Raw genomic sequence first — 12,641 nt, 5'->3', positions numbered from 1 at the left:
ATATATATATATATATATACACAAATGTATAATTATCGTATGTTATATAGTTCGTGATATCATCGGTCATATTGGACGGTCAAACGTTGTGTAAAACTCTTTTCAAAAACACAAGTCTCAACAATTTGGATTGCTTATCATGTTGGTATGGTTTAATTTATGTAAATATTAATCTCATAAGTATAATTTGGTCGAAAAATTCCGGGTCATTACAAAAGACCTCCTAAAACTGTCAAAACTGATTAGTGAATATTCCTTTTCGGATAAAAACCGTGACGAATGGACCTGGAAATTCGGTAAAAAATATCTCTTCACCTGCAAATCTTTTGTAAACATACTTTTTGAACATCAAACATCAAACTCAAGGCCACATGACCCCACGATCATTAATAAATTGGTTCCGCAAAAGGTTGGAATTTTCATTTGGCGTGGCAAGCAAAATAAACTCCCGACTAGATCCGCACTTGATGATCGGGGAATTGAAATGCATTCAACGAGATGCCCGACATGCGACAATGGTATTGAAACACTCGAACATGTCCTTTTAACCTGTAATTTCGCAAAAGATATATTGGAAAGAATTCGACTTTGGTGGAATCTAGACCAACTATATCTTTCTAATTGTTCAGATCTCGAGAAAGGCTCTAATCCTATGTTCAAAACCTCAACGGGATCCTCCATCTGGCAGGCAACTATTTGGGTTTCGAGCTATCTGATTTGGAAAAATCGTAACGATTTCACTTTCGGTAACAGTAAAGTATGCCCCCTGAAAATTGTTTCTGACATCCAGGCTAAATCTTTTGAATGGATAAATTGTCGAGCTAAACAAGTCAAGCTTGATTGGCTAAATTGGATAAACAATCCGAGATTTTTTGATGTCAACCCTGTAGCAAAAAAGGGAATAGGCTAAGGAGTAGGTTTTTCTTCCCATATCTCCATACTTCAGATTGAGTTGGAGTCTAAATGGGTTGAATTATGGTACTTTGTAGCCGGGTATGTCTGGCACTGTATCATACATTCTCCCCAGCTTGTCATCACAAGTCACACCACCGCCCAAATTAGGTATGGACGATAAAGGGTTTTCCTACTCCACACTCCCGTCGAGCTTGTACTTACTATCGAGTCTCCCTTATTTTGTCTTTTTGTAATTTATAATTTCCCTTTCGAGTTTTTTAATCTTAGGCGTTTTGCCTAACCTTTGTAACCTTTGTAATTATCGTTATTAATAAAATTATTGATGTTTCAGGAAAAAATAATATCATTCATTCATTCAAAAATTATAAAATTATAGTTTGAATTCATGTTAAAATGTTGATCAATTTAAACATTGACTGATTTGATCAACAAATACTTGTTTTGACCTATTAATTGTACCGACTTATTCAATGAATTTTGATAGATCGAAATAAAATGTTCTTAAAAGGAATAATCGAAGATTAATCGGGGTCTTTTACAACGCTGATTCTATTGAGTTAAGTAACTTAATTTTACCTATTTATATTTTTTTAGTTTGTTTTTTCAAATAACGGAGTATATGCATTGTTTTATATTTTTTTTGAAAATATAGTTGGAATTTGATACTCCATATACTTTATCGCTTTCTGATATTTGTAAGCAACAATAATAAAATTAAATTAAATTATTTTAATTACATATTCATGTAGAATCTCTAAAATATACGGAGTACTACGTAATAACATTGTTCATACTTACTTTTTTACTGATTAAAACTCAATGATATCAACGACATTGTTCAATTCAATTTTGAATTTTGATAACATACTAATATACTAATACTAATCTACCATATACATAGATGTTGCATGTAGATAGTTTAATTTATACCACCCTACATCTACCAACACTGATCAGTTTCCCATCGGTGACCAGCATAACCGGCCGGAGATGAATTCAGGACAGCCACGTGTCTTCCGAATAAAGTTCGATCATAATCGGCTCGTTTTCCTGGATTAGATAACGTAGCGTAAGCAGAATGCAGTTTCATGAACTCATCAGCTGACGAATCATGATTTCCGACATCCGGATGCAAAACTCTAGCTAATTTCCGGTACGCCGCTTTGATCTCTACCGTATTGGCTTCGATTTGAATCCCGAGGATATCATAGAGTGACGTATGAGTTGTTGTTGTTGTAATTCGTGTAGTGGATGTTGTACGTTCAGCTGTTGCGAAATTGGCGGAGATTTTAGAGGAATGTGATTTGGAAAAGTTAATTTGGTGATTGGTTGTGAATTTGGGGGAAGTGAATAAGAATTGTGATGATGATGAAAATGCCATTTGTTGATGAACTTTGTGTTTGTGGATTTTGTGTTATGGTGAGATAATTTGGATAAGGGATCCATATATATATATATATATATATATATATATATATATATATATATATATATATATATATATATATAGATTGGATACAGATAAGTTCAAATTACTCCGTATATATTTATATATTCTATTTTATATATAATTAAATTCATTTAATATTATAATAATAATAATAATAATAATAATAATAATAATAATAATAATAATAATAATAATAATAATAATAATAATAATAATAATAATAATATGTTGTTTTAATTAAGAGGAAAACATTTTTTTGGAGTGAGTAAATTAATTTAATATATTAATAATAGTAATTTTAAGCCGTTGGTACATGTGGTATGTTCACATTTGCATTATAACACCTAAACCTTTTTTTTGCGTAGTTGATATCTCAGTTTTACTTAACTATCGTGATTGACACCCCAACCTAATTGCCGCCAAAGTTTAACGGTTAACTCATCACATTATACAGTCTTAAAAGCACAATGACTATTAGTGTGATACAGTAAAAGTTTAAGGACTATCCTCAATGTTAGAAATCACAATTGCATAATTACCATATTATCTATAAGACAAAACTTATGAATAGTATCGAGGGCATTTTCGTCCTTTCACCTTTTTTTCAAAAAAGGCACCCACACTTTGTTCAAAAATTAAAATCGACCCCCCAAACAGGGGGTAAAGTGTTGTTGGTTGCATGTTGGTTAATAAACTAAACGACAAACTTAAGTATGATAATTAACCAAAGAATATATTTTGATGATGACACATACATATGCATAAATGTTGACTGACATCTTAACATAAAACACGCAAGGTAACTAATTCATACTTTATCTTGCAAACGACCAAGTCAAACATAGGTTAAAGAATGAAATTAAAAGTTCAGCTAAACACACGGTCGAGGTACGGTCGACCGCATAGTCAACCGTGAAACCCCAAACTGAATTGCAACGCAGTTTTATGAAAACAAGTTGTACGGCCGCCACCACGGTCAATCGCAGTGCGACCGCAGTTTTCTCTGTTACCGTTTTTGATCAAATAAAGTTTGACTAGTTCCCGGCATCTATAATTCATGAAACCTTTCTCAACATGCTTAGAATAGATGCCTTCTCCATACTCAATTGAGTTTTGGTCATAAAAACAATAATTGTGATTAATTACGCCTAATGACATCTTAATGACAAATTAATCAAGATTAGGCATAACACATAAGTGTTAATCCACAACTTCTGATCTTAATTCTTATCTAGATATCCTTAGTATGATCATCTAGTACCAACACACTTAAGCCAATGTCACTAGAACAATAATTACTAATAGAAATGACTTAGTGACTAATTAAGGCTAAATGAGAAACAATGCTCTCAAGGTTAACTAGTAATGACTTGTAATCCTAAAACACACTTAGATACATTTAGGATGGTCACCAAGTCCCAACTAGAGATTGCTCTTCCCTTGTACATGTGTTGGACATTAATGTGTGCTTACACATTAATCAAGCAATATGTTATATTGCAATTAAACTTGTTAAGAGCTTGAATTATAAGTTGTGCAAGTATCTAGATGATTGATCCTAGAATAACTATCTCTTGCTATGTGAGTATTAATTGCTACTTGCCAATATGCTTAATACTCATAAACTTATCAACTTGATTAATATGTTTGTCATGTGCTCACTAGTTAGTTTCAAGTAACTAAGCTACTACAATAGATTAAGTGCAAAATGGTTCATAATGAAATTATAGTCAATTGTCTATTTGGTCAAGTCTAAGTAACTAAGTGTGATTGCTTATTCAAGAATGAATTAACTTTAATGTCTCTACATACTTCATGATTATCTTATAGAGACATTGTTCAATTAATCTCTAACTAAACTTAAAAAGAACATGACTAGTGATTAATTGAACCTAGGAAGTTAATGACATAGTGACTAGTCTTTAGAATTGAACCAACGGCATTAAAGTGACTAACTAAGTCTTGATCAAACTGAGATTTCTCAAAATATCAATCAAAACACTTCTCCAAGAATGTTGGGTTTGCCACTTTTGAAATGATTAGTCACTTTCATGCATTAAGACCAAATCTCACACACTTAATGCATATAGTACTTGTATAGGATGTTTGGTTTCTTTTGCAGGTGCTAGAAGGAGTAAAGGTGCCAAAATGTGGTATTCAAATTTGAGTCAAACGGCTATACAACGGATACTAAATTTGGACTGGAGCACGCACGGTCGCACCACGGTTGACCGTGATGACAACTGTGCGTCAACGGCTACTTTTTGAATCCCACTATAAAAGGCAAACATTTAAGAGCATTTGAAGCTGACCCTCTTGCATATTTCAAAGGCTTATTTCCAAAGATCACAAGGGCTCTAATTACTAATCAAATGTGATCAAGCAAGAGAAGATTCTATGATCTTAAAGATATAGAATTTGGTTGTTGTAAACTTACTAATCAAAATTATTAATCTTGTGAGTTTACTTATTGTGATGTATGTCCTAGTATTGTGTTAGGATCATCATTGCAAAGTGTATAAGTCTTGTAACTTCAATTAGTAGAAGCATAGGCTAGCTTAGTGATCTACTTCCTTAAAGGGACTTAGGAAGTTGATTAATCTTATTTGGAGATTAATACTTGTCCAAGGTGAAGACAAGTTGATCTAGGTTAGAGTTGATCTTTCAAAGGGATAGAAAGATTAGGTTTTTTGACTACCAAAGAAGTTGAAGACTTGTAAATCGAATCTCCACCGGGTTTGGAGAAAAGTGCTTAGTGAAGCAACAAATTCCGATTAGTGTAATCGGGGAGTGGATTAAGGTGGATTAGTTAACATCCACATGAACCACTATAAATCCTTGTGTCTATGTTCTTTACATTATTTCATTCATCATTTTCAACATATACACTGCACACATCAAGTTTGAGTTGAATTGGTTGACCAAAGTTAATCGAATTGGTGATCAATCGAAAAAGTGTTAAAAATGTATCAAGTAACTATTCACCCCCCTCTAGTTACTTACAATTGGTATCAGAGCGGTTGCTCAAATCATTGTGCTATAAACGATTACGAAAGCATCAAAATTCATTTTGTGCAAAAACTTGAGTCAACGATTCTCGGATCAACTCAAACTATGGGATATTTGGAAGAATTGGTGAAAGAAGCACCAATCTTTGATAAGATGAATATTGATGTGTGGAAATTAAGATTTGAGTCTTATCTCAAATCCAAGTATTACTACTTGTGGAGAATAATCAAAGTAGGAGACTTTGTACCACAAGCTAGTTCAAGACTAGTGAAGTCAACATTTCAAAACAATGATGTTTTGAAACAATTTGATGCAATTTCACTACTTCATGGAATTCTTCCTAGTGAAGAAAGATTAAAGATAATCTCATGTGAAAGTGCAAAAGAATGTTGGGACTCACTATGTTCTCAAGAAGATTTAAACTCTAGGAGTTTAAAGGGTAAATGAATAGAGAAGGGTTTGGAAAAGGTTGGTGATTTTCAAGCAAAAGGGTTGAATGGAAATGAAGACTTTTGCCTCATGAGTTCTTGGAATGATTTGGATCAAGATGGTCAAAGTGAAGAAGAGGTTGAATCTCCATTCAAAGAAGATGATGTCTCAAGCATGGATTGCAATGAGGTACATGTATTCTATCCTTCTAATTATGAAGAATTGTTAGATGATTACAAGACTATTAAATTTGTGTATGATAGTAGTCGTGATAAAGTAAAACTTTTGGAGAAAAAATTACACAAAGTTAGACAACTTAACAAAGTTTTAATTGATGAAAATAACACCTTGAAAAGAAAACTTGAAAGGATAACTATTTGTGATTCATCAGGAGGTAAACATGAAATGAATGAATGTCACGACTCTAGCAAACACAAATCTTGTAATCAAAGTCCATTGTCTATTATTAGGAAAATTGAAAATATGGGAAAAATGGACCAAGCTAGCAATTCCATGGTAGAGATAAGTCAAGGATTAGGTAATCTTAAAATCAATCAAAATCAATTATTAAAATGCTAATGAGAATAACCTTCTCAAAAAGACTTTGTATTAATGAAAGATTTTTCTTACAAATGCAAAATTGTTTTTGAAAAGTGATTTTAAAAAATTAGTGTAGGAAGCTTACTTGCCTTAGGATTGTGTGTTTATGTTAAAATATGTATTGCATGTTAAATACTAGATTGATGAGTTTTGTGTATACTATGTGAATGATTAAATATGAATATATATATATATATATATATATATATATATATATATATATATATATATATATATATATATATAGTATATTACGTGTAATTGATGATTAAACATTGGGAGGATGTAATCATTCAATGTTAGGAAAAGAAAACTTGTCCTCAAGTATTCTATAGAATCTAAGAATCGTCAAAACGCGTTCGAAGAAAGAAGAAGTGAAGAAATAAGTGATCAGAAGGATCCACGGTAGCACCACGGCTGACCGTATACCCAACCGCAGAGTCCTGTCCTGTACGTGTAAAAATATCTGCACGGCTAAAACCACGGTCGATCGTGCTTCGACCGTGCGTGGTCTGATTCTGTTTTAAATTAAATTAAACTCTCACTTTTATTTCTTTTCAACCCACTTCAAAACACACACACTTACACACGGCTGAGGAGATCGACCGCACGGAGAAGAACACTCATTCCTTCAATTTTAATTCCTACTTTCGGTATGATTAATCCTTGATTTCCTAGCATTCAATTGTGTTTGTATGATGAATTAGGATTATGAAGAAACCCTAACTAGAATGAATCAAAACCTAAATTGATGCAAACAATCGAAATTATTCTTAAAGAACAACTTGGAAACGATTGTAGTAGTACCTATCTATGCATTAATTTAACATTGAATGATTCTAGGGTTCATTATACATCTAGGTTAGATTTTTATAGAAGCATTGTTCATATGATATGAATGACAATGTTGCTAATTGAGTGTAATAATGTTGAATGTCAAAACATGTGTTGATGATGATTTCAAAAGTCTAGAACACATATGAACTTTGTGAAAATCTTAATCTAGTTTCAAACTCGTTGACACTAATGAAGAGTGAAAATGTGAAGATTATTAACATCAAAACAACTAAGTATTGATGATAATTAAAGTTTGCAAAACTTGTTGCCCACAATTGAACTATGCACTTTGAATTAATTAAAAGTGTCAATGCGCAGAAAATGGCCAATCGAGAAGAAAGCTCATCCAAATTTTGTCCACACCAATCAACACTTAACAGAGAAAGAGTGAAAAATCGAACAATAGCGGAAGGAAGGAGAATTTGTGACGATCGGTCCAAATCCATATGGACGAATACGTCATTCATTGATTTCATTGCGAGGTATTTGACCTCTATGATACGTTTTGTAAACATTGCATTCTTTTGAAAAGGCACACCATAAATGAATATTTAAATCAAAGGTTTTCGACATCTAATGATTTCTACATATAGACAATCACCATAAATAATAGTTTACAACAGTACTTCCATTGACAATGCGGTCAAAATAAGATACATGGTGATGATTTGGTGAATGCAACGTTTCCTTGAAAAATATGTCATGCAAGACTCCATGCACATAGCTTGTCTAACATCTAAGCAAACAGCGGAAGACTTCTAGGAAACCTGAGAATAAACATGCTAACAAGTGTCAACACAAAGGTTGGTGAGTTCATAGTTTTAGTGTTTCGTATAATCTGTATATAAAAGTGGATCACAAGATTTTAGTTGTTTCATCCAGAAATGTTTATCAATAGATTATATAAAAGTGGATCACAAGATTTCAGTTGTTTCATCCAGAAACGTTTATCAAAATATTCTACGAAATTGAGCACCCTGGTAACTAAACTTTAACGTATATATAATTTGTACCCTTTGTATAATCATCTTAATAATACACGCAAACCAACGTGTACGCTTCTCAAATAGCATACGTCCGTTAAAAGGCTAGTGCTCTAGCTCGGACGGGGATATCAAGCCCTATGGATCCATATACTACTACTCGCGCCCACCAGTTCTTATAACTGGCAGTTACTAGTTACCAAAGCTAAGGGAATTTCGGTTCAAACTCGTTGTAGAATTTAGTATGTACTTGTATCCATTGCGTTTAAAATAAGTTGCATGTATTCTCAGCCCAAAAATATATATTGCAAAAGCAATTAAAAAAAAAGAGCAATGAAACTCACGCATATAAATATTGTATATCGGTTAATAAAGCATTTGCATGTATTCTCAGTCCAAAAATATAGAGAGTAAAAGGGATCATATGAAACTCACAGTTTAATATTGATATACAATATTGCAGGAAAGCACGTAGACGCATCGGAGATGATAAACACGAGGTTTGATTCACAAAAATACCCCCGAACATTACCCATAATTTCCTTGGCAATAACCCATATTTTCCTTAGCTCTAGCTCGCTCGGAAACTCGTTTTGAAAATTACTTGGACATCACTCCGTCGTAATATTTTTTTGTACATTATTATTTTTGTATCGCAAAAATAATAACACTAATAAAAAAAATAATAAGATTAATAATAATCTTATTAATAATAATAATAATAATAATAATAATAATAATAATAATAATAAATAATAAATAATATTACGGAGTATATATATATTTGTGTATGTGTGTGATTTAAATCGAGCGAAAACACTGAAATTTATAGATGTGGCCTGAAATCTGGAGTCATGCGACTCGCATGGAAATGGCCTTCTGGCCATGCGACTCGCATGAGGACCAGGGACAGCTCACATTGTTTTGGCTCCTAGCTTGTCGACATAATATAAAATAAATATAAATATAATATATATAATTTAAATTAATTAATTATATATTATATTAAATTCACGTGCATAGTTGACTTGTAATTTTTGTTCCGATAAGTCGTACGTTGTCACTCGACTTATGTCCCGGTTCCGGTTTTTCGAACGCCCTTTCGTACGCTGAGAAAACTTGTACTTTACGTTTCGTGAATCGTACCTTTGTCAAAATATAGTCTTAAATCATCCATAAAATATACCACTGTAGCAAAGTTACTGTAGCAAAGTCAATTTTTACTGTAGCAATTCACTGTAGCAAAGTCAATTTCACTGTAGCAAATAGTGATTTTCGAAAACACTGTAGCATTTTGAGTAATGTGGCAAATTGGAAAACACTGTAGCAAATTAGTGTTTTACTGGTTCATCTTAAACGCTTTAGTTAACTTATCTAAATATCAATCGAATCAATAAACGAATGTTACTATCGTTTATTATATATATATGTATATATCTTTTTAATATACATAAATCAATTTTTAAATACACATTGGAAGTTATTTATAAATAAATTTTAATAATAAATATCTCAACTTATCATATATATTCAAATAGATATTTAAACCAATAAGTTTAATGTACGGTATCAAACAATTAATACATTGTTACCTTTTCATGTTATAGTATATATGTATCTGTTTACATATAATTGTTCGCGAATCGTCGAAAACAACCGAAGGTATTTCAAAAATTTTGAGATTCAGTTTTACAGACTTTGCTTATCGTGTCGGAAATGTTAATCATACAAAGATTAAGTTTAAATTTAGTCGAAATTTCCGGGTCATCACAGAATTGAAGCCGAAGATTTTCCTGAAATGGTGGCAGCTTTCTCAGATTTAAACTGGGATGTATTTCTTGATCTAAATGGACCAATTTATCTATCTCTCGTTCGAGACTTTTACTCTAGCTTCGTCTATACGAACGGTTCAGTTACCTTTAGGCTAAAAGTTTCAAGAACAACAGTAACACTTCAAGATTTTGGAAAACTTCTAGAAGTTTCAGCAAGTGGAGAAAGGTTCTTCCACACAGGACACAGTCTGACCTATCTTCCTGATTTTATCAATAAAGATGATGCTATTCGAACACTGTGTGAAGACAATGCTCCAAGAGAAGAAATTCTCAGTCAAGGAGTGTTGAGCAAACACCTGCGGAAGAAGTTCCGAATATGGAACACAGTGATCGACTACAATGTGTACTGTAGAATGGGAAATCATTCACATATCCATGCTATTCAGATGGCTCTTCTTTGGTGCCTAGAAATGCAAATCCCAGTAAACATGGCATACTTTATGGCCATATGAATGAGCAATGTGCCAAAAGACTCAACAAGAGCTCTTCCTTATGGAATGCATCTTACAAAGTTATTTAACAAATTAAGGGCAACAAATGACATTCGCATAAATCCAACCTATTAAATATTTAATCGTCATACATTAACATTGATGGGGTGGGATGATGAAGATGACTCTGATGAGATTGAAAGGGTTTATGAAGCCATGACCAACTCTCAAATCAACTTGGAAGATATATCCGACAGTGATGAAGAACAGTTTCCGGATGAAGCTAATGATCCTTTTTATGGCTTGGATCGTGATTCAAAAGCTGAACGAATCTACCTAAATCAAGCTAAAATAAAGAAGTATCAATCCAAGATCCACCTTCTACTAAAGAAAGCAAAAAAGGCTTTTTCATGTCGAAGTAGTAGCGATGTGAGAAGTGGAAGGTGAAGGAAGTGAGAAAATTAAAATGTTGGTTGAATAACTTGTTTGTAATAATTGAATGTGTGACTATTTGAATATTTCTTGGTTAGAATCTATTTAAATTGAGTCAGTTAATTTATATTTCTGACATTTCTCACACGGTCAACTACACGGTCGAATGTAGCATCGACTGTGTATCTGTCTGACACTTCTTCTTCTCTCTCCTTGAAAAATAAATGCACATTGAACCTCTCAAATCTAATTGGATCTGGTTTCAAAGTATCATTCACGAATTAGCATACTTGAATATGATCAAAATTCTCAAAAGATTCAATTACTCCAAAAGGGAATGAAAGATTAAATGAAGGTTCATCTCTTTCCCTTTAAATTGAGAAGATTATGATGCAAAACTCACTACACCATCTCACTCAAAATGAGTCAAGCAAACAACTCTCCTAACAATCCTTTTGTGATTGACTTGTCATCCTCAGTTTCCGACTCCTTTGACAATCACTTTTCTAACACCCAAGAAGAACGAGATGTAATCAACCGCAACCGACAAATGGTTAGCACTAGACCAATTGTCGAAGGTTGTATGGTCACTATTGAGCACTTTTCGAAAGAGCTTCTCGAGAATTTACATAAAATGGGATTCATTCTTAACCTTAAGAGGTCCCATTCACTCCACTCTTGTTCGTGAATTCTACGCTAACTATGAATTCACTCCCCCAAATAACGTCAAATTTCGGTTGTTTGACAAAGGGTTTTCCATGTCTCTCAAGGACTTTGGAAGATTCATTCATGTTCCTGATGAAGGTGTGAAATTTTTCTCCTATAGTCCATACCTCCTCTGCCTTCCCGAATTTGTCACAAAAGGTGACATCATCAACACATTTTGTCAAAGGCCTATCAATCACATTGAAATTCAAAGTGATGGTCTTAAGGCAAATCATCTTGCACCCAAGTTTGACCTTTGGCTCAAAGTCATAAGTCAAAATATCTACTGCAAGGTGGAAACACTATCCACAAACATTCATGCCTGTGAAGCCTCACTACTCTGGTGTCTCCATGTGACGATCGCTCCAAATCCATATGGACAATACGTCATTCATTGATTTCATTGCGAGGTATTTGACCTCTATATGATACGTTTTGTAAACATTGCATTCTTTTGAAAAGGCATACCATAAATGAATATTTAAATCAAAGGTTTTCGACATCTGATGATTTCTACATATAGACAATCACCGTAAATAATAGTTTACAATAGTACTTTCGTTGACAATGCAGTCAAAATAAGATACATGGTGATAATTTGGTGAATGCAACGTTTCCTTGAAAAGTATGTCATGTAAGACTCCATGCACATAGCTTGTCTAACATATAAGCAACAGCGGAAGACTTCTAGGAAACCTGAGAATAAACATGCTAACAAGTGTCAACACAAAGGTTGGTGAGTTCATAGTTTTAATGTTTCGCATAATCTGTGTATAAAGGTGGATCACAAGATTTCAGTTGTTTCATCCAGAAACGTTTATCAAAATATTCTATGAAATTGAGCACTCTGGTAACTAAACTTTAACATCTATATAATAAGTACCCTTTGTATAATTATCTTAATAGTACACGCAAACCAACGTATACGCTTTTCAAATAGCATACGTCCGTTAAAAGGCTAGTGCTCTAGCTCGGACGGGGATGTCAAGCCCTATGGATCCATATACTACTACTCGCG

General features: G+C 33.1%; 2 protein-coding genes across 2 annotated transcripts; one reads left to right on the top strand and one right to left on the bottom strand.

The window, feature by feature from the left end:
• Window positions 1–484: 484 nt before the first annotated feature.
• LOC139840598 (uncharacterized) lies at window positions 485–910 on the top strand. Its single transcript, XM_071830857.1, has one exon. It carries the CDS (start codon window positions 485–487, stop codon window positions 908–910), a length of 426 nt encoding a protein of 141 aa, XP_071686958.1.
• A 945-nt stretch (window positions 911–1,855) lies between these two features.
• On the bottom strand, window positions 1,856–2,296 carry LOC139840597 (uncharacterized). Its single transcript, XM_071830856.1, has one exon. The coding sequence runs from the start codon at window positions 2,294–2,296 to the stop codon at window positions 1,856–1,858; it is 441 nt and encodes a 146-aa protein (XP_071686957.1).
• Window positions 2,297–12,641: the final 10,345 nt, after the last annotated feature.

The sequence above is a fragment of the Rutidosis leptorrhynchoides genome, chromosome 4 (assembly GCF_046630445.1).
Source record: "Rutidosis leptorrhynchoides isolate AG116_Rl617_1_P2 chromosome 4, CSIRO_AGI_Rlap_v1, whole genome shotgun sequence".
Lineage (NCBI taxonomy): Eukaryota > Viridiplantae > Streptophyta > Magnoliopsida > Asterales > Asteraceae > Rutidosis > Rutidosis leptorrhynchoides.
Note: the sequence above shows the minus strand (reverse complement) of the source record. Positions and strands in the feature narration are given on the sequence as shown.

Excerpts from the sequence above, each read along its gene's own strand:
- LOC139840598 (XM_071830857.1), top strand. The coding sequence starts at position 485 with ATGCATTCAACGAGATGCCCGACATGCGACAATGGTATTGAAACACTC.
- LOC139840597 (XM_071830856.1), bottom strand. The coding sequence starts at position 2,296 with ATGGCATTTTCATCATCATCACAATTCTTATTCACTTCCCCCAAATTC.